Source organism: Cyrtonyx montezumae, unplaced genomic scaffold (genome assembly GCF_038088225.1).
Source record: "Cyrtonyx montezumae isolate F1298 unplaced genomic scaffold, pur_monq_1.0 scaffold_25, whole genome shotgun sequence".
NCBI lineage: Eukaryota > Metazoa > Chordata > Aves > Galliformes > Odontophoridae > Cyrtonyx > Cyrtonyx montezumae.
In genome coordinates this window covers 2,246,995-2,268,718 of record NW_027071992.1, presented here as the reverse complement: position 1 = coordinate 2,268,718, position 21,724 = coordinate 2,246,995, and the positions used below count along the sequence as shown (strand labels likewise).

General features: G+C 44.7%; 3 protein-coding genes across 3 annotated transcripts; all 3 read left to right on the top strand.

Annotated features, from left to right (window-relative positions):
* Positions 1–804: 804 nt before the first annotated feature.
* Positions 805–4,046, top strand: CCNB1 (cyclin B1). The gene is made up of 8 exons (XM_065740130.1): positions 805–837; positions 1,096–1,440; positions 1,586–1,756; positions 2,092–2,250; positions 2,596–2,832; positions 3,215–3,355; positions 3,560–3,670; positions 3,851–4,046. Exons 1-8 carry the CDS (start codon positions 805–807, stop codon positions 3,971–3,973), a joined length of 1,320 nt encoding a protein of 439 aa, XP_065596202.1. The 3' UTR covers positions 3,974–4,046.
* A 192-nt stretch (positions 4,047–4,238) lies between these two features.
* On the top strand, positions 4,239–13,286 carry CENPH (centromere protein H). The gene is made up of 9 exons (XM_065739755.1): positions 4,239–4,375; positions 4,454–4,509; positions 4,820–4,862; positions 6,626–6,697; positions 7,355–7,411; positions 9,468–9,531; positions 9,828–9,879; positions 10,857–11,017; positions 12,493–13,286. Exons 1-9 carry the CDS (start codon positions 4,281–4,283, stop codon positions 12,592–12,594), a joined length of 702 nt encoding a protein of 233 aa, XP_065595827.1. The 5' UTR covers positions 4,239–4,280; the 3' UTR covers positions 12,595–13,286.
* Positions 13,287–13,320: 34 nt separating this feature from the next.
* Positions 13,321–20,316, top strand: KGD4 (alpha-ketoglutarate dehydrogenase subunit 4). The gene is made up of 4 exons (XM_065739756.1): positions 13,321–13,424; positions 13,894–13,957; positions 18,738–18,940; positions 20,171–20,316. Exons 1-4 carry the CDS (start codon positions 13,386–13,388, stop codon positions 20,186–20,188), a joined length of 324 nt encoding a protein of 107 aa, XP_065595828.1. The 5' UTR covers positions 13,321–13,385; the 3' UTR covers positions 20,189–20,316.
* Positions 20,317–21,724: the final 1,408 nt, after the last annotated feature.

Below are 21,724 nucleotides of genomic sequence, written 5' to 3'. Positions count from 1 at the left end.
GTAAGGGCAGTTCCTCAAATCACAAGTGCAGGCCAGTTGAGCTTGTATTTTGATCAGTAGTACAGCAGGGAAGTTCTTGTCCTACTCACTTGGTTTGTGTGCAGACAGTTCCCGTTGAGGCACTTTCAAAGATGAACTTACAATATGCAGCTGCAGTTTGTTTTGACAGCAAGCAGTATCAGTACATGAAAATAAAAATATTTTTGAAGTTTGTTTTAATGTTATGTACTACATCTTTTCTGGTTGAACGTTTGCGATGGAAACAGAGAAGTGTATCATTAAAAACCTGTCTAAATACGTAGTTCAAGCTCCCATCGCAAGCAGGGTTAGGGGGACAGAGCAGGGATAGAAGCGCCAGGGAGGGGCTGCGTTCCCTCTGCAGTTCTTTTGTCTGGGGGCACTTGATCTGGGCTTTGTATGAGGGAGAGCTGTTCACATCATCCATTAGCTCATTATGAAACGGGGCTTCTCCATGAAACAGGGTTTCTGGGCCGTTTTTCTCTGCTGCACAACAACGGAACCTGAGGGAGCAGCGTGGGGCTGCATCAGGGGAGGGCAGGGTCCGTGGGCCCGGGAGCGTCGTCCCCTGCAGCCACACAGCGCCCCCTGCCGGCCGCGCCTCTGCACCGCACCGGCCGGCCCGCCCCCCGAGCGGGGGCAGGCGCCGCGGGAGCCAATGGGCGGCGGCGAGCAGCAGCAGCTGGCGGCTGATTTAAAGCCGCAGCGGCAACGCCGGCTTGTCCGAAGCGTCGAGCCGCGTTCCTTTGAGCCCTAAGAACTTCCACTCCAAGACAAGTCGCTGCGATGCGCCGCGCCACACCGCAGAACTCCGACACAGTGAGTACGGGTCGGAGGCTGTGCTGCGGGCGTACGCCCGTCCGCGCCGCTCCTCTCCCGTCCCCTCCTCTCCTCTTCTCTTCTCTTCTCTTCTCTCGTGCGGACCGCGGCGGAGAGCGTAGCTGGCGGAGCCGGCTCCCACTCTGCCGCATCGTCCCCGCGTCGGGCGGGGAGCGCGGCTCCGCCGGTCCGGGTCCGGCCGCCCCTCTTCATTCCCCGTTCCGCCGGTGCCGCTGAGCGTTCTCCGCTCTCTCGCAGCCCGCCGCGTTCGAGCCCGACGGGTGCGCCGTGCCCGCGCTAAAGCCGGACGTCCCGAGGAGGAGGCGGGAGCCCTCTACCCGCACCGCCCTAGTGGACGTCTGCAGTAATGTCAGCAAGCTCCCGCCTCTGGGTCCCGGCAGGTTCAGCGCGGGACGGGCGCGCGCCGTCTCCGCTGCCCTGCCGCGGGTCCCTAGCTGGTTCAGGAAGAGGGGGACGGTTGCCCACAGCACCGTCCGCTCCGCCCAGTCCGGGAGGAAGCCGTTGAGCAGGAATGAGCGGAAGGCCGCCGCCAAAAAGGACGTGCTGCTACCGCCGCTGCAGCGGGAGCTGAAGCCTGAGCAGGTATGGCCCGCAGCCCGCCTCCAGAGCCGGCCCCGCGAGCACTCCGCGTGGAGAGAAGCGGCGGCAGCGAGCCGAGGAGCGGCTTCCCCCCGTGGCGGCTGGCCCGCGCGGATGCTGCCATTGCTGATTGCCGGTTTCCTTGTAGCTAGAATCCGAACCTCCCACAGAAACGTCAGCGTTTGCCTCAACAGAAACTTGGATGTGCAAGGCTTTCTCTTACATGCTGCTTGAGACAGAAACTCTGAATGACAATGTGGATTTCTATCTATGCAACGATTATGAGAGGGACATCTACAGCTACCTCAGAGATCTTGAGGTCAGTAGCCTAGCGCAAACCAGAGAGACCCACTGACGCAGTTAGCACTCATTTTCACACATGCATTTTCAGGAGGCAGTAGTAAGTGATTCAGCTCAAAAGAAATATAATACTAGAGTAACTTGAGCTGCTAAGACAGATGCTTGTTGTGAGGCCACTAACGTAGCTGCACTGGTACTATGCTCGTGTTAGTCTTCACCTCAAGCCCTCTGGCCTGGAACTATGGGCTCCACTCGTACCGGCCTCTTGAAAAGCCTTAGGATGAAACAGAAGCTAGGCATTACGCACGGTTGAGCTAACTGATGATCTTTATTAACCCTGCTCTTTCCACACAGATGAAACAAGCAATCAAGCCTCAGTATCTAGAAGGCCGGGACATTACTGGCACCATGCGTACAGTGTTGGTTGACTGGCTTGTACAAGTACATCTGAAATTAAAACTCAGCCAAGAAACTCTCTATTTATCTGTTGCAATAATTGATCGCTTTCTACAGGTAAGCATCTCTTCAGGTAAGTCCAGTGTAAGCAGATCCATCTGATCAGTAGCACATTAGGTTTCCTACCTGTATCAAATGCACTTTGCTGGTCAAATGCATATCTTTTTTTTAACTGTATGCCCCATACAATCCTGTCAACAATGAATGGGGATTTAATGTATCCAAACTGCTTATTCTCCCTAATTTGGTCTCAAACCCTGCTCATACCCAACAGTAGATGATGTGTTGTTGCTCTGTATGTGCTAACATGAACTGTCTGCCACTGAACAAAGCTGAAGGTGACTACTTGCATTCTGAGCCAAGCCATTTTGATAAAGAAATCTCTACTGCTTCTTACCACAGGACAATGCTGAGACAAATCAGAACTTAGAACTGGTTGGCATCACAGCACTATTCCTTGCTAGTAAATACGAAGAGGTAAACGTTCCAGCAATTGATGATCTTTCCAGAGTAACTACTAACGGTTTCACAGCAGCCCAAATTCGCCAGATGGAAACAAAGATTCTACAAGCCCTGGACTTTAGGTTTTGTTCTCCTCTCCATCTACAATTTCTAAGAAGAGCTTCAGAAATTGCAGAGGTAAAGTTAAAAGAGTTGTTTGGTAAGCAGTCTCTGCAAGATGCAATACTTGACTATCACAGCCTGTAAAAATGGTTCGAAATTCCCACTGAGTATTGCAACATTTTAGCAACTATTTGCCTTCAGTCACTAGCCCAGATAAAACCTGAGTTGACATGCTTGATACTGTGGGCGACTGCTAGACACCTGTTAAAAGGACATGAGCAGTATCACCTAGATGAAAACTGCTTGGTGATTAAGCCACTGGTATGTCAAGCCGAGAGCTTGAAAGTGCTTGCTAGGAAGCATTTCTTCCTCCTTGAGTAAACAAAGGCAACTATTAAGAGTTAACATGATGCTTTTGCCTTGGAGAAGGCCAGTGCTCAACTGTGACTTCCTGCAGGTGGATGAAGAACAGCAGTTTCTAGCAAAGTTTCTGCTGGAGTTATCCATCGTGGACTACGATATGGTTCATTTCCCTCCATCCATGACTTCTGCTGCCGCTTTCTGCTTGGCTATGAAACTCTTTAACGGTGAAACCTGGGTAAGTGCTCTCCAGACCACTTCTGAGCATGGCGTTGGTGCACCTGCACACCAGTTTCAAGGACCACTCTGTACCAAATGCACATATACCTTTTCCCTCTGTTGTATCTTAGCACGATGTTTTTTCCCCTCAGCCTGTACTACAGGGACAGAAGTAGGGTGGTGCTCTCTAATAGGCCTGTCTAGCAACTCCCTTTCCTTTCAGACACCAGCTCTGCAAAACCACACATCGTACAGTGAGAGCGACCTCCTCCCTGTCATGCAGCATCTGGCAAAGAATGTAGTTCTTGTGAACAACGGCCTTGTCAAACACACGGTAAGAATCTTGTAGGGGCAGCGTACTTGTCTGTGTCAGTATGCCGTGTTCCCAAATCAGCTTGGGAGCCTGCTTTGGCAGGGGGGTTGGACTGGATGATCCCTAGAGGTCTCTTCCAGTCCCTACAATTCTGTGATCAGCTGAATCTGCATAAACTTAATCTTGCTTATTTGTTTGCAGGCAGTAAAGAAAAAATATTCCAGGAACAGAAACTTCAAGATCAGCACTGTGATAGAGCTGAACTCCACACTCATCTACGACCTCGCCCAGCCTCTGTTGGATTCCTTCTCTGGATCCCAGTAGTGTCAGCGCCGAGCTTCTATTTATTCTCTGTCTTTACCTATTTCACTTCTACTTAATAAAGGCTGTCGTCTCCTGTTGTACTGCAACCCTGATCCCCTGTCTGCTCTGAGCTGCGGGTCCGCGTGCGGGGGCTGCGATGACAGACGGCCGGCGACGCTAAAGCCAGCAGCCCCGCCCCAGGCGGCCTTCCCCCAGTGGCAGCCGGCGCTCCCGCCCGGCCCGGCTCCGGCACAGCCCATTGACGGCAGCGGGCGGAAGTGGGCGGCTCGCGGTGGCCGACGGGCGCGCGGCTGTTTGAAAGCGAGGCATGGCGGAGCGCCTGGCGGAGTCCGGCCGGCCGGAGGCCGATCCCGATCCCGAGGCAGATCCGAACGCGAAGCAGGACGTCCTGGAGTGCTTCTGGTCCGTGCCGCGGGGCAGGGGCGCTGAGTGCGGGCGGGAGTACTGGCGGGGCTGACGGTATCTTTCGCTCCCTTGCAGCGCGAGAACACATCTGAAGCATCTGGTGATGGAGATCGACACCGCCTGTCCCCGCAGTAAGCCCCCGCGGTCAGCCCGCGCCGGGGTTCCCCCCCCTCCCCTCCGCTCTCCGAGCGACGCCGCGCGCCGCTCCTCCGCGGCCTCGTCGCGCTTCCTTTGCCCGCGTCCCCTTCCCCGGAGCGGCGTTCGGAGCCCCGAGCTGTAGGCGGAAGCGCTCGGAAGCCGAATGACGGCTTTGCGGCAGCGGGAAGGCGGGCAGAGAAGGGGTGCTGCGGGAGGCAGACCGTCAGCTGCTCGTGTTTTGTGCGCTGCCAGCTGCCGTCAGCCTTCCCTGTGCGTTGTTTTGCTCACGCTCTTTCTTTGCAGATGAAGAGTGCAACAATGGCATAGAAGTAAACTTTATCGAAAGGTATGCAATTTGTTATGGACAAACTTCTCAGTTCGGTTCCCAACCGTTAAAACATGTCAGAAGTGTGCTTCTGCTTACTATTGTTTAGTGAGAGCTCCTCACTAACAAACCTTAGTGTGTAAGGGTTCAGTGAAAACAAAGCAACAGAAGGAATTATGACAAAGAGATATACCTCTCCATCTTATCAGGAGTATCTCTCATTATCACGAGTAGTCAGCATGGGTTCACCAGGGGGAGGTTGTGCTCAACCAACCTGGTGGCCTTCTGTGATGTCATTAAAGGCTGGGTGGATAGGGGGAGAGCAGTAGATGTAGTCTACCTTGATTTCAGCAAGGCATTTGATACTGTCTTCCCCAGCATCCTTTTATCAAAGCTGAGGAATTATGGAATAGATGAGTGGATGGTGAGGTGGGTTGAGAACTGGCTGACTGGCAGAGCTCAGAGGGCTGTGATCAGCAATGCAGAGTCCAACTGGAGGCCTGTGCTTAGTGGTGTTCCTCAGGGGTCAGTGCTAGGCCCGGTCCTGTTCAACATCTTCATCAGTGATCTTGATAAGGGGATAGAGTCCACCCTCAGCAAATTTGCTGACAATATAAGGCTGGGAGGAATGGCTGACACACCAGAAGGCTGTGCTATCATTCAGCGAGACCTGAACAGGCTGGAGAGCTGGGCAGAGAGGAACGAGATGAGGTTTAACAAGAACAAGTGTAGAGTCTTGCACCTAGGGAGGAATAACTGCATGCAGTGGTACAGGCTGGGGGATGAGCTCATAGGTTCATAGGTTCATAAGGTTGGAAAGGACCTACAAGATCATCTAGTCCAATCATCCTCCTATCACTATCCCTACCCAACTACTAGCTGCTGGAGAGGAGCTCTGCAGGGTAGGACCTGGGTGTCCTGGTGAACGACAGGTTGGCCATGAGCCAGCAGTGTGCCCCGGTGGCCAAGAGGGCCAATGGGATCCTGGGGTGCATTAAAAAGAGTGTGGCCAGCAGGTCGAGGGAGGTGATCCTCCCCCTCTACTCTGCCCTGGTGAGGCCTCACCTGGAATATTGTGTCCAGTTCTGGGTGCCCTGGTACAAAAAAGACAGGGATCTCCTCAAAAGACTCCAGCAGAGGGCCACAAAGATGATAAAGGGCGTGGATCATCTCCCTTATGAGGAAAGGCTGAGAAACCTAGGTCTGTTCAAACTTGAAAAAAGAAGACTGAGGGGATCTGATCCACATCTGTAAATATCTAAGGAGCAGGAGGCAAAGACTGGACTCTTCTATGCAGTGTGTGGTGACAGGATGAGAGGAAATGGCCACAAACTGAGGCACAGGAAGTTCCACACAAACGTGTATGGGACCTTCTTCCCAGTGCAGTGACGGAGCAGTGGCACAGCTGCACAGAGAGGTGGTGGAGTCTCCTTCTCTGGAGACGTTCCAGACCCGCCTGGACGCCTACCTGTGCAACCTGGGCTAGGGGGGGTTGGACTCAGTGACCTCTGGAAATCCCTTCCAACCCCTACAATTCTGTGACTGTGATCTTCCAGTATAGTTCTGTATCTGCCGTGGTTCCCTACAGTGTACAACTGCAATCCTTCTGATGATGGCTAGAATTCAGTTACATATCCTGCCATGTTCAAATATGGATCCTGAGTAGCTTGTAGCATACAGGAACAGTTCTTATTTCAGGCATGCAGAGGAAGTTATAAACTGGAGATTGCTTTTATGTTTTTTGTTCTTTTCACTTGTTTGTTTTTGTTGGTTTTTTTTTTCAGTGGCAAAGAAAGTTTGGAAGAAGTGGAGAAAGTAAAAGCTGCCTTTGAAAGCAAAGCATTAGTCTTGCAAAGGTAGATGTTTTTAATTCCTGTTCATTTGGAGGCTTCCTTATCTGTGTGCGTGTGCATGCACAATTGCTTAATTCTGATTAAAATAGGATTTCAAAGTGATGTACTGTGTGTTGCAAACATGAGAGATTTGACACCATTGAAACACCAGGAACAGAGAGGCACATAACGTAGGGATTAACAATAAATAGGAGCACATGCAAGCCTCTGAGGTCCTGCAAAATTATGAGAAGGCAGTTTGTGTGTGTCAGCAAACAAAGTTGTTGGTAGTATTTTGCAAATTCCTATGAAAAGGTGGAGGTTGGTAATTACGTGTCACCTATGTTGCATGACTTATCATCTGAATTCCTACCTTTACCCAGCTTTACTCGTGCAGGCTGGGACTAATGGTGTCTGAGGTACACTTCAAGATAGAAATGCATTGTTGCTCCTACAAATATTCAGTTGTTACACTTTTCTTCTCCTGATAATTAAGCTCCAGTGTTTAACAAGTTTGACATTTGAAAGTTAACATTGTGTTGTTTTGTTTTTTAATTTCTAGTGCCAGAGTAGGTATAAATAGAAACTTGGAAATCTCTTTTCAGCTACGTACCTAAATTCAGATCTCTCAATTTCTTGTCAGTTCTCATCAGAGCTATGTCTCTTCTTTATACCACACAGGATCCAGCTTATGGATGCTCTGAGAAACAGAGTGAAACAAAGTGATAGTCGCACACGGTAAGGTGTTTCAAGTTAAAGCTGGGCTTCTGCCTTTCTAATTTTCTCCCTGCATATCCTAGCAACTTCTCTGTACTCTGTGAGTTGCCTGTCCCTTTTTCCATAGGAGATAGATGCTCTTTTTCTCCTGGAGCCTCAGAAAAAGTTTCCTGCTCATCCATGCCAGTTTTCTTCCCTGTCAGTTCATCTTACAGGACAGGGAGACAGCGTAGTCCTGTACTTCTAAGACTTCCTTCTTGAGGAGTGTCCAGCATTCCTGGACCCGTTTGCTCTTCAGGACTGAATCATAGGAAACCCATAGGATCCTGAACTGTTCAAAGTCTGTCCTCCTGAAGTCCAAAGTAGCAATTTTGTTGCCTTCCCCTCTCCTGACCTCACCAAGAATGGAGAACTCTACCATTTTGTGATTGCTCTGCTCAAGACAGCTCCTGACCTGGAATGGCCACAAGTTGCGCCGGGGAAGATTTAGATGAGACCTGAGGAAACATTTTTTTTCTGAAAGAGTGGTCAGGCACTGGAATGGCCTGCCTAGGGAGGTGGTTGAGGCACCATCCCTAGTGCTGTTCAAGAAGCATTTAGATGAGGTGCTAAAGGATTTGATTTAGTAGTTGGGTAGGGATAGTGATAGGAGGATGGTTGGACTAGATGATCTTGTAGGTCCTTTCCAACCTTATGAACCTATATCCTTCATACTTTCTACCAGTCCTTCTCTGTGACCAGCAGGTCTACCAAGGCCCCCCTCGGTAGGTTCTTTTACCAGCTGCATCAGGAAAGTTAGCTTCCATGTACTAGAAACCTAGACTAGTTCTGTGCTGTATTATTTCCAGCATATATCAGGGAAGTTGAAGTCCCCCATGAGAATAAGCACAGGTGATCACACAGCTTCTGCCAGCTGTTCATAGAAAGCCTCATCTGTCTCTTCATCCTGGTTAGGCAGGCTATAACAGAGATTACTTTTCCTGCTTCTGTCAGTATCCCTTGCTGCCGCTGAAGGGATAGAGAAAAATACCACCTGTAGTCCCACACCATCAGCTAACCACCCCAACCCCCTGAAATCCCATTTGATAGCTCTCAGCCTTCTGCCAGCATCTTCATCGCTGTCAGCCTGAGCTATCAGTAAAGGACAATTACCAGAGGGGCAAACCAGATTAGGAAGTTTCCTAGTAATGTCCCTGACCTGGTCCTCACGGAGGCAGCACACTTCCCTTCAGACAGAGTCTGGCCAATATATTGGGTCCTCCATTCCCCTTAGAAGGGAGTTGCCTCCAACAATTACCCTTTTTTCCTTCTTGGTGGAGGCAGTCTTGAGGCATGGACTTGAACACCTCACTCTAGGCAACCTCTAGGTGGACCTTCCACCGTGTCCTCACTCACCTCTCTCTCAAGATCCAAAGCCTCAAACTTATTACATAGGGGAAGCTGGAGAATTGAGGTATGTAGATAAAGGGTTTGCCTGTGACACTGAGCTGGGACCTGTTTCCATTTCTCCTTGTCTGCATGATGGTGACAGGGCAGGGGGTCCATCACTGTTTGAGTGCCTTTCTCACAGATATTGTAGGGAGTTACTCTAGCAGTCCATCTCTCTCCTGCTGACACTCCCTTATGCTCCTCATGCTCTCCACCTCCACCAGGCTGAGCAGGCCTTCCACCTGCTCACACATCCCTGCCACTCTACCAGCAGCAATAGATTCTGGCATTCCTTGCATCCAGGGACCTGAACAGCCACATTCTTGGGTAGGCATTCCATCTGATCTCCATTACACCCCTGTCACAGACCTGAATTCAGGAGCTCCAGTCACTTGCCATTCTCAAGTGGCTAGACTTCCTTTTGCAGTCTCTGATTTGAAGTGTTAGACAAACTTACTGAAACTAGCAAAACCGAGTGAGAGCAAGGAGACTATTTGGTGCCTGTAACTATATTTAGTATAGTAACTTCTATTTTTGTGTTAAGATAAATGGGCATTTTTTGTTTCATCTAAATAACTTTGGTTAAAGCATTTATGTTGTTGACACATCATAATGGTCTTAAAGAATGCAACTTTATTTCCTTCATTAGACTGATCATGGAAACAATGAAAGACATAATTATGATCAACTGGGAAATACTTCAAGCTCATCAGGTAAGTATCAGTTGTACCCACTGTTGCAGTTGTCCAAGCCTGCCAACTTCAGTATGGAAAGAGGCACAGTTTAAAGTAACTGTCATTTGAACTAAATAAAGTAACAAGTCATTTGAACTAAATATGTGGCCCAGATGTGGTTCCTAGGGGTGATAAAATTAGCACAATAGTTACTTAATGTGAATATGTAAGAAAGTCTGCTTCTACAGCTGCCCTTAACTGCTTCTTCAAACTGAATTCGCATCATCAGTATTTATAGGAGATGACAGTCTAGGATTTTATTTTTTTTCTTCTAGCAAACACGTACGATCAGAGAGAATTTGAATGAAATTAGAAGGCAAAGATACTGTAAGTGTTTTATATATTAGCTTTGTTTTATAGTTAAAAATACAGTTCATATCTTAATCTGCTTCTTTAGAAATTTTAAGTAACTGAAATTATCAATAGAGTTATAAAAATTCTGGAAAGGAGTGTATGAAATACTATAAAAATAAGCTTGTATGATGTCTACATGAAAGTAAGACTGATAGAGTAGAATGTATCAGTCAGATAGTAGACCAGAGATACAAGACTGTACGAAAAAAATAGTGGTGGTATTTCATTATTTAGTACAAGGTCCCCAGCAGATTACGTTTCACTTACGAACTCAGATCAGTTCTGAGAGGCTTAAAGGATATTTTTTGTCAAACTGTACTTTAGTGAAATATTTGTGAAATAGGAGTGTATTTACTTACATAGAGCTTGTGTGATAGTATAGGTCTTGTTATTCAGTACGCTTATTATGGTGGGTGAAACTTTAGATTTGGAATCACTTTTCAGTAATATCTGGAGAAATAAGGGAAGGAATGTTGGGTCAGGAGGAGCAGCATGCTTTCTGAATAAGAACTCTCCCTTCAAGCTATTACTCATTCTAACTTTTAGCCTAGTTTTCTTCTAAAAATATTAATATTGCTGGTACTGTCCATGCATCCCCTGTGTGACTTCTGAATGTTTTCCATCAGGCCAGAAAAAGATCTAAAATGTCTCTGACTATAAAACTGTGTCAAATGAAGACAGGGTGTAGGATAGGTGTTTAAATCAGCATCCGTGTCTGATGGAAATGTGGACAGTTTTGTTAGCAGCCAGGGAACTGGTTGGTGTATGTTGATACCAGATACATACAGCGTTTGTTTCTCGTGGAAAGTATGTTGGAGGGAAGGGATGGAGTGAGAAGTTCAAGCTATTGCAATGGAACTGCTTTACATGTCTATAAGGACGAAGCATCTCTTTAGTCTTCTGCCCACTGATCAACTTTTAAATGCTTTGCTTTCTTAATGATGGAACAGTTCTGAAACAGGAGGAAGGAGAGAAGGTGCTGCAAATGTTTACCACAATGAGAAAAAGAAAGGAAGTAGTGAGAAAGAAAATGGCTGAAAAGTTGAAGTCTATCCACGAGAATGTGCAGTACGAAAGGAAGGTGACTATGTTAATTCAAAATATACTTCAGGTAATGTCAGAGCTTTCAAAAGAAGGTTTACAGTTTGCATTATGAAAAGATAAGATGCTATATACTGAATGTAACTTCAAACAAAGTTGTGTTTTTAAAAATCTTTTTATAACAGCATCACAGAAAAAACCTGCACTATTAAAGGAAAACATTATTGTTTTAAAGACTAAAGGTATTAAATTATTAGAAACTTGTTTGGATTAATTATTTACAGAGTTTAAAAACAGTCTATCTATGTCTTTCTCTGTTCCCTTAAAACTACAAAGATAATGCGTCTTCCAGAAGTATGTCTATCGTGGCAGAGGCCATATTCCTTACACTATGAGTCACCCCTTCATCCCCTCAAACGAGTTTCCCACTCTTGTGACTAGGACAAATAAGTAACTCTTAATCCTTTGATACCAATGATCCAGACAGCTCCTTCTAATTACATGTTGCCCTGCACAGTGTTGTGAAAGTGTTTCTGAATGTTTTTATTAGCGTAGCCTTCATGGTCTTGGTTACCCATCTGTCAGCTACTGCTAAATAGTCTGTGTCAGCACACCTGGGAGGCAGGTTACCCTGAGTTTGGCATCATGTTAAGTAAGGAAGAAAACTGGTATGAGATTGGAGTGGAAGGAGGGCTTCCTGCAACAGTCTGTGCTTAGAGTGGCTCTACTAAAGGGCATGTATCCTCTGCTGCTGGTTGGTACTTGTCCTTTCACAGCATCACTTGCAGCACCTGACCCTGCAGATCAGTGACCCAATAAATACAAAGATGTGAGGCACAGTGAATCGTAGGAGCTGTGAATTTGTCAAATTAGTTACGAAATGCCAGTGAATGGACAGTTTATTTAAATATATTTGTGTGTGTGTGTTGAGGCATTTAGATGGAAAACAGGATATAATCATGTGAATTCTTATGGTCAGAATTTCAAGAGCAGAAAAAGAGCCACGTGTTCTTGTGTTGCATGCTTTTTCTGCTAGTGGTTTGAAATATGTTTCATCTCATTAAAAATGGGAAATTAAATGTTTTAGTGGGTTCTGTGTTATGTTTAATTAGGTCTGTTTACATTCTAAATGACATAAATAGGACAAATCTTTTTTGGTTAAATTTAAAAAATCCCACATTCAGTCCAGTCTCTAGATTGAGAATGCTAGAAACTGTACCATCGTGCGTTAGGCAAACTTTCTTTGATATGATTAAAAAAAAATAAACAAGTTGCTATCTTTTAAAGAGGAATAGTGTCCCACCACCAGCAGAAAATCTAAAGGTCTATTTTGGTTTGGTTTTTTTCTGCCCATGTATTGACAGTAGGATCCTTCCCCCTCCCCTAGTCCTGTCCATTTAAAACAGTGTTTCAAGTCTCGTGGGCTTTCAAATTGGGGAAGAAAAAAAAGCAAAAAAATAAATAAATAAAACCTCCTACACTCCACTTTTTGATCCTTTTTGAAGAGATTTGTGGTTTTAAATGACATTTTTTTCTGTCTTGCAGAATATCGTAGTTGGATGCCAAATCAACTGGGCGAAAGATCCATCTTTAAAAGCAATTATTCTGCAGCTTGAGAAAGATACCTCCATTCAGAATCTCTTGTAGTCAGGAAAGACAGTGTTTGATTTTAGACTGCGCCTACTTAATATACTTTTATTAGTGAAATCACCCTTTTAACACGAGATTTCAACCTTTCTGAAATTTCTCTTCTCTACAGACTCAGAACATAGCTGTGCTGCTCACTTTTCCAAAGTGATTTTTTAACTTGGTAAACAGTGGGTGTTACAATACCTAACACGTAGCTGACCAAAGGAGCTGAAGACTCAGTTTGCAGCTCTTATGCCAAGAACCTATTTCCCTGTGAAATGCAGCAATAATACAAGAAATAGCAACCTCTGTGTTACGAACATTTCTGCAGAGGGGCTGACGGCGTGGCCCTGCTGCTTCCCTGCTCCACACCACCAGGCCCTGGGCAGCACACCCCATGCGAAGCTTAGACTGCACTGCTTGCTTGTAATCCTTATTTTAAACTCTGGACATTTTCTGTATACTCAAGCGTGCTGCTGTGCTGCACAGTGATTAGCTAAGGCGAGCACCTAGGAATTAGGTGCGGGCAGCTGCTGCTGTCCACGTGGAACATGGACAGAAGATAGAGAAGCAGCTCCGTGCGGGTAATTACACGTGTGAGCGGTATCCCACCCCTTTGAACACTGACGGGTACGTGCCTCACCTGTACTCAATCCGCTAAACCAGTCTGCGTGTAACGGCCTCAATAAAGAGTACTGCTTCCGCTATTACGTGCCGTCTGCTTTGTCAAAGGGCGGAGTCACACCCCCCGCGGCCGCCCTGCCCACGCGGCGAGGCGGGGCCCGGCGTTGCCCCTCAGGCGGGTCACCATGGGCAGCAAGATGGCGGCGGCTACTCGGGTCGTGCAGGTACCGGTGCCCTCCTGAGGCACGGCGGGAGCGGCGCGGTGGCGGGGTCGGCTGTTCGGCGCGGCCCGCGGGCCCCGCTCGTTGCCTGCGGGGCCTGAGGAGGCCTATGCCCGGGGCTGCGGCGGGGAGGCCAGCGGTGTCCTTGGCGCCGGTCGGCCCGGGAGCGGGTCCTGCGATGCCCGGCTCCCTGTGCGGCGCGGCGCGGCGCGGCGATGGCTGCGGGGGGCGAAGGGAGCGTGCCGCCCCTTTGGGACGCGAGGGCGGAGGAATACCAACGAGGGTGAAGTTCCTCCTTGGGAGGAAGCAAACGGCGGTAGGTGAGAAGGTGGTCGGGTTGGCAGTGCGCAGGGCAGTGCTGTGGAGGGGTTGTGTAACACAGTGAATGACCCTTTGTATTCTTACGAAGTTAATGCTTGTCCGGGAATACTCGTTATTGCCCTTATTTCTCTTCTGCCTTGTTACGTTCCAGGTAGTGAAGCCACATACTCCACTGATTAAGTTTCCAGATAGGAAAAGTGGTCCCAGGCCTAAAAGTAAGTGTTACGACTGGGGATGAGGCACGCCCCACATCTTTTTGTGTTACTAGTTCTATACCAGAATGCACTTTCTGCTTCAGCCAAATGACTCAACTGATTCCAGGTAAGGCTTCTGAAAAAGGATTGTTTTACAGAATCACAGGGGTTTGAAGAGACCTCAAGAGATCACTGAATTCAACCCCCTGCTAAAGCAGGTACCCTACAGTAGGTCACACAGGTAGGCATCCAGCTGGGACTTGAATATCTCCATAGAAGGAAATTTCACAAACTCTGTAGGCAGCCTGTTCTAGTTGGTCTGTCACCTTTACTGTAAAGTTATTTTTCACGTTAGTACAGAACTTTCTATGTTCAGTTTTTAAGCCATTACTCCTTGTCTTGTTGCTACCTTCCCCTGAAGGAGCCTGACCTCATCTATTTGCCTCCCACTTCCCATTAGCATTAATCAGGCCCCCCACAGTTTTCTTTTCCCAGGCTGAACAGACCCAGATTACTCAGCCTTTCCTTGCGCAGGAGATGCTCCAGGCTCTTAATCAGATTTGAGGCCCTCCACTGGACTCCATTTCTTTTTGGAACTGAAGAGCCCAGAATGGGACAAAATTTAAATGTGTCCTCACCAGGGCAGAGTAGATCAGAAGGATCCCCTCCCTCAACCTGTTGGCCACACTCTTGGCAACAAGGACACACTGCTGGCTCATGGCCAACTCTTCCAGGACCCCTAGGTCCTTCTCTGCAGCACTTCTCTCCAGCAGGTCAGTCCCTAACCTGTACTGATGCATGTGGTAATTCTTTCCCAGGTGCAAGGCTCTACGCTTGCTCTTGTTAAACCTCGTCAGGTTCCTCCTTGCCCAACTCTTCAGTCAGTCCGAATCTTGCTGAATGGCAGCACAGCCTCCAGGTGTGTCAGCCATTCCTCCCAGCTCTGTATCATCAGCAGATTTCCGAAGGGTGAAAACTCTATCCCTTCATCCAGGTTATCAATGAAGATGTTGAATCAGACCAGACCCAGCACCAACACTGGGATAACAGAGATAGTTACAGGCCTCCAACCAGACTCTGCACTACTGGTGACAACTGTCAGAGCTCTGCCAGTCTGACAGTTCTTAATGCACCTCAGTGTTCACTCATTTTCAAAGTTTCATAATAAGGATGTGTCAGATGCCTTGCTGAAGCCAAGGTACACAATGCCCACTGCTCTCCCCCTACCTACTCAGCCAGTAATGACATCGTTGAAGGCTATCACTTGGTCAAGCATGATTTTCCCTTGGTGAATCTGTGTTGATTCCTGATAACTATCTTCTCTTCCAATTTCTTGGAGATGGCATCCAGAGTGAGTTGTTCCATCACCTTTCTAGGGATGAAGGTGAGGCTAACTGTCCTGTAGTTTCTTGGATCCTCCTCTTTGCCCTTTTTGAAGACTGGAATGACACTAGCAATCCTCCAGTCTTCAGGCAGCTCTCCCATTTGCTAAGACCTTTCAGAGACAATAGAGAGTCATTCAGCAGTCACCTCTGCCAGTTCTCAGCACATGCATGTACTTCTCTAGTGGCCCATGGTCTTAGCCTTCACTGCATCTTCTTCAGGCCCTGACAGCATTCCTATATTCTTCTCAGGTGGACAAGCCCTTTTTTCACATTTCATAGACCTTCTTTTCTTTTAGTTTATCCGTGAGATCCTTGCTTTTTTTAGAATGGAGATCACTCTGATGTCTTCTCTATAACTGGAGGAATATGGATAATATATATGCATGTCTATTTCTTACATCTGTTTCTTGGTCAGACCAGATTCTTTAAGATTTCCTACTCACACGAAGTCCCTTTTCTGCACATACTCATATTCACCTAAAGTGGGTGTGCCAAGGTCAGTTTGAAGCAGCTTTAAGCATTCAGTGATGTTTGCAGAAATGCCGTTGCATTTTCCTCATCCTTTCTCTTCTTGATTTGTGTGGTATTTAGTGTTCATGTTATTTTAAAACTTTGGTTGCAGGTGGCAGAGCTATCTCACTGTATATTTCAAGAAGTGTTTCCCAGTCTTATTGATTATTGTTGGGAAAAAAATATATATTTACAAGGCTGTCTTTGAGACATCAGCCTTTATACTTACGGCTACACTGATATCTATAGCATCTCCAGTACTGTTACATTTAGACATCAAAGCTGTGTAAGCTGTGTGTTGTTTTTCTTTCGAGTCAACAAAGCATTTGAAACTAGAATAGCAAATGTCTTACAAAAATAGAAAATATCTTACAAAGCTGTCTTCTATTGCTCTCATTCATTCACAGTGTGTTGGGGTTTTTTTTACTTTTTTTTTTTAGTTCACTACTGATTTTATTTTATTTTATTTTATTTTCCTAATACTCAAGTCAAAAATTTTCATCAGCCTAATTATCTCCTGGAAGCAGAAAGCTTGTTCAGACACCTAAAGATTCTTCTTTTTCTCTTTTTTTCTGATGTTCAGATATTGATGGCTAAAAACACAAATTTTGTATTTCAGAAACTGCTACCTTCAAACTTCACGCCCTTAATTCTATAAAACAATCTGAAGTGTGAGGTGTGACTATTCAGTAGAGAACATTTGGAAGCAACTCAATTCATGAATAACTGTTCTATATATTTATGGTAGCATTATTACATCTGTGATGCAGCTGCAAGTTTAGTTTATCCATTAATGTTACAAAGTATTATGTTGCACATCAGTGCCATTTCTGCTATACCTGTGAACTAGTCAGGAACTATTTTTTGGGATAATTTTGTCACTCCACCTCTCATGCTTATGTCTTGTTGATCTCTGCATCAGAAGAATTCTGTCACTATACCCTTTTCTGGTATGGTAGACCATTCTACCTTAACCGTGTTCAGTCACCTCAAAAATGGCAATCTGTCCCTTTGCTCAAAGGCTGCAGCAGTAACTGTGTTTCTCTATACCAGGCTGCTGCTTGTGCATAGCCAAACAGAATGTTGTAGATTAAGGCTGTGCTGTTAGAAATTCAATGCTTGAAAGGCGAGACAAATTCTTTTAGGGTATTACTATTGCTGAATGCTTTCAAGCAAGGAAGTAAAAAAACAGTAGACAGTATCTGAGCTAAAGCAACTACAGTGTTAGGCCTGATACTTTTGAGTCCTGAGTTCTCTTGCTTTTACTTGAGTAATGCTTCTGTTCCAGCTATATATCAGACTTTAAACTATATGGTAGAGAAGAATCTCAGGCAAATCTCTAAATGTTTTCATGACATATAAAACCAGCTTGGAGAAACAGTTTCTCATTTTTCATATATAAGATGTTTTATTTCTTGAAACAAAAAATATATTCTAGGGACTCCTGGCCAAAACTGTGTAAAATCTGGCCAACAGCTCTTTTTTTTCTGTTTCTCTTTTCTGTTTTCTTTGCCTCCACTCTTAAATTTTAGAATTTCATCTTAATAGTCCTGTTCATGGACTCTCTTTCTCATCACTCTGTTTGGGACCTCCTTTCTTGAGCCATCTGACCAATTTGTAGCTTTCAGATGCATTTTTCTGACTGAGAACTTTTCAGTATGCCTCTCAACTTTTTTTGGTTGGTTGGTTTGGTTTGGTTTTTCTTTTGTTTGTTGTTTTGTTTCTTTTGTTTGGGGTTGTTTGTTTGTTTTTACTGACAGTGCCTGGGTGACTTTGCTGCAGCTGGTTTTCATTCCTATCCCAACTGACTCAGACATCCAATAGCTCCTCCTTTCTCTTTACTGATCTTGTTGGAGGCAGCAGGGAGACGAGCAGGCAATATCGTGGCATTTTAACTCATCTGGTCTTGCTCAGTCTTGATCATGCTGCTTGTTGCTGTTCCAGCTGCTTAGATGTTTTTTTTCTTTCTAATTTTTCAGAGGCACTGAGAAAAACTTCCTGTGAAAGCATTCTACTTTATCAGGTCTTTTAATACAGAGGCCTTGAGTACTTCTGATGTAAACATACAGCTATGGGACTCAGTCCTGCCTGGTATGGTAACTATATTTCTACTGTAAGACGTGACATGGAGGGGTGGACCTGAGGTCCACAGTGCTGACTTTGTTAACAGTGTTAACAGCTTATATACAGTTAACAGCCTTTTATCATCGGTTTTCCTGTTCTCAAACTGGAGGCAGCTTCCCTCATGCAAATTCTCTTAAACCTTGTTCCTTGCCCTCACCTCTAAATGATTTAATATACTACTTGGTCACTATGTCTCATTAACAGTTTGATTACTGATACCCAATATGTGATCCTCATTCTGCACATTATTGACATTATTATAGATACACTACACTGCCCCATCGAATAATGTTAAAAACAAGTGTAGAGTAGCATGTGTTACAGTATGTTGTGACATTCACCTTTCTGTAAGACCCTACCTCTTTCACCTCTCTTACTTTACAGTTGCAGTAAACAAAAGTGTCATCTCAGTGGACATTAGCTATTCATCTTAATTATCCTTCTGTGTTACCCTCTCCACAACACAGTTATGATAGTGCATACTTTTTCTGCAAGGAAAGATTCTCACCACAATAAAAGCCTTTATAAAGATACATACTGATTTCATTTTGCTCCATGTTAATATTTCTTCCACTTGAATATACTTTCTCTTAATTTCAGAATATTTTTATTGTGCTTTTGACATATTTAATAACAGTAAAAACAGGTTGTGATCAGTTGAGTATCTTATTATCTGTTATGACAGAGAAAACTTAATTGTCAGTAACTTTTATTTGCCTTTATCTAATTAATTTTACAGTCTTATTATATTTCTTTAAATTGTTTTTCAATCCGGGTTTCAGTACAGGAATCTCTACAAGCAAGTGTTCCATCACCTCACGCTTCAAAAGCACAGGATGATGTAGGAGGGAGACCATTGGCCTTTCAAAATATTTCATCTGTTAGTAGTGTACATGGTGCACCAGACACTTCTGAATTAGCAAGAATCTTACCTCAAAAATACAGAAGGAAACTTATGTCAGTTGAAGAGATTGAATATATTCAAGTAAGTCTCAGTAATTGTGTGTTATCGTGTTTACCCAACATTCTCCTTATTTCTGCAGGTTAACTTTCACATATACACTGTAATTCTTGATAAGAAGAGCATTCACAGCTTTGATACACAGTACCAAAACTACAACTCCTTGGTGCAGGGGGTTCCTAGCTCTTACTAATTAGTAGCTTGTGGTGTCACTGCCAGATACGGATTTAAAGCAGATGTAGAAAGGTAGTGGTAGGTAGAGCCTACATTAAGCATAGTCACTGATTGTTTTGTAACAGCTGTTTAATGTATAATTTGAATATGTTGGATGGGAGCACAGGAGTCTGTTCATGGACCAGCCCTTGCCAGGTGACTGAAGTAAAAAATTAATTAAAAAGTACTTTGAAAAGTATTATGTAATAGTAGGTTAATTTTTGCACTTCTAGTAGATGGGTACATGTTAAACTTGATGAAAATATTTGCAATTGCAGCATTATATGGCCAAGAAAGAATTGCATTTCTGCTGTAAAAATTTTCAAATGTAAACATTTTTACTCAAAAAGGGAAAACGCACAGAATTTGAAGAACTAGACAAGTAAGTGTTAAGTCTGAAATGAAAAGACACTTATGTAGCTTTGTTAAATGCACTTAAAGGCTAACAGTGTTAGTAGAGGATATCTATTTGTCAGCAAGCAAGTGGGTTGAGTGTTAAAATTCAAAATAAAATGATTTATTTCCTGTAGTTTCATACTTCTTTACCTCCATTTTTTTTTAACTGTGAGGCAAGTTGTAAAATAACTTTGTCAAAATAGTGGATTTCTGATTTCTTGTAAAGATTATAGTTCTTAAAGATTATAATTGCTTACCCTTTTTAAAAGGCTTTGCTTTTACTTTTGCCCTTTGGAATTCAGGCAGTAAAAAAATACTGGAAGTTCCCTACTGGTTCTCTGATCTTTCTGAAGTGAATAAAAGTCATATTTGTTCCAACTGGGAGAATAGGGAGCAGTTGCAAATAATAGGTTGCAGAGGTTTTTATATTTTTTTTATGCTGTCCCATATGAAAAATGAGCTATTAATGATAGATAACGAATTTTCTGACTTATAATGTCTTCTATTACAGATTAAAAATGAAAGTGTAAACAAGAAGTTAAATCTAGGATTTGTTTGTTAATCTATAACTGTGCAAAAGAAGATTGAAAGAGAGGGAAATTGAGATTCAGTGGAATATAGCTAACTCTGTTTTTTGCTTTACAGCGTGGAGGTCCAGAATAAGTACTGAAGATAATTTGCTCACCACTGTTGAAGAAAGAAGTATTGTGTTCATCACAAAAACTTTTCCTTAATATTATAAGTAATTGTATACTGGTAGCTTTAATAAAAACCCTATATGAAGGTGTAAAGGTTGACAAAATACTATTAATTGGTGATTGAGAGATTTTATGTTGATGACTAATAACAATCACTAGAATATATTTCTAATTAGCCATTCTATGAATTTGGCAATGGAACAAACTGAGTTGCTTCATACTCCTTGTTAACAAGTCCCCTCAGGAGTGGTTTCACACACAGAATAGGCACACTCAGAAAGAGAATCATAGAATGGCTTGATTTGGATGGAACCTTAAGGACCATAAGTTTCCAACCCCATGATGAGGGCAGAGTTGCCACCTATTAGATTAGGCTGCCCAAGTTCCCATTTAGTCTGGCCTTAAACATGTTTAGGGATGGGGGCATTGTGTGGGGTCAGGTGTAAACCTTCTCATGACAAGCTCTTCCAGTGCCTCACCACCCCCTGAGTGAAAAATTTACCCCTAACATCTGATCTGAATATCCCCTCTTTTAGCTTAGATCCATTTCCTCTTGTCCTGTCATTTTCAGACTGTGTGAAAAGTCCTATTCTGACCTGTTTGTAATAAGCTCCTTCTAAGTATTGGACAGCCACAGTGGAGTCTCCCTGGAGTCTTTTCCAGACTGAATAAACCCAGTTCTCTCAGTCTTTCTTCATAAGAGGCCCACTGACCAGCCTTATGATGCACTAGAACTGAGCCATCTTTTTTGTGCTGGGGAGCCCTAGGCATGGATACAGTTCTCCAGATAGGGTTTCAGAAGAGCAAAGTGGAACAATCAGTCACCCCACCCTGCTGGCCACTCCACTTTTGATCCAGACTAGGATACATTTGGCCTTCCAAGCTGCAAGAAGACATTGCTGGTTTGTGTACATCTTTTCATCTACCAGAACCCTGAAGTCTTTCTCTCCAGGGATGCTCTCAATGAGCTCTCAGGGAGTTTTTCTCCCAGTCCGTACATGTATCTGGGATTATTCCAACCCAAGTGCGGTGCCTTGTTGAACCTCATTGGCTTCACATGGGCCTTCATCAAACTGTCCAGGTCGTGTTAGATGGCACCCTTCTATCATATGAACCACACCACTCAGCATGGTATTGTCTGCAAACTTGAAGAGGATGTACTCAATCCCAGTGTTTATGTCATTAATAAAGACATTAAAGATCACCGTTTCCAAGATGGATTTGTAGGGGACACCACACATCACTGGCTTTCACCTGGACACAGAGCCATTGAAAATAACTCTCTGGCTGCAACTATCCAACCAATTCTTACCCACTGAACAGTTCACTCTTCAAAACTACCTCAATTTAGAGGTAATTTAGGTGGTGTGGGACCACATCAAAGGCTTTGTGCAAGCCCAGAGAGATGACATCAGTTGCTCTGTCGTTCACTGGTGCCATCAATTAATTATAGAAGGCACAGTCTACCCTTGCTGAAGCTGTGCTGGCTTTCTCAGATATC

Coding starts and splice junctions, on each gene's coding strand:
- CCNB1 (XM_065740130.1), top strand. CDS start 805: ATGCGCCGCGCCACACCGCAGAACTCCGACACA. Junction 1,441..1,585: donor GGGAGCTGAAGCCTGAGCAG/GTATGGCCCGCA, acceptor GTTTCCTTGTAG/CTAGAATCCGAACCTCCCAC. Junction 2,833..3,214: donor GAGCTTCAGAAATTGCAGAG/GTAAAGTTAAAA, acceptor GACTTCCTGCAG/GTGGATGAAGAACAGCAGTT.
- CENPH (XM_065739755.1), top strand. CDS start 4,281: ATGGCGGAGCGCCTGGCGGAGTCCGGCCGGCCGGAGGCCGATCCCGAT. Junction 4,510..4,819: donor CGACACCGCCTGTCCCCGCA/GTAAGCCCCCGC, acceptor CTTTCTTTGCAG/ATGAAGAGTGCAACAATGGC. Junction 4,863..6,625: donor GAAGTAAACTTTATCGAAAG/GTATGCAATTTG, acceptor TTTTTTTTTCAG/TGGCAAAGAAAGTTTGGAAG.
- KGD4 (XM_065739756.1), top strand. CDS start 13,386: ATGGGCAGCAAGATGGCGGCGGCTACTCGGGTCGTGCAG. Junction 13,425..13,893: donor CGGCTACTCGGGTCGTGCAG/GTACCGGTGCCC, acceptor GTTACGTTCCAG/GTAGTGAAGCCACATACTCC. Junction 13,958..18,737: donor AAGTGGTCCCAGGCCTAAAA/GTAAGTGTTACG, acceptor TCCGGGTTTCAG/TACAGGAATCTCTACAAGCA.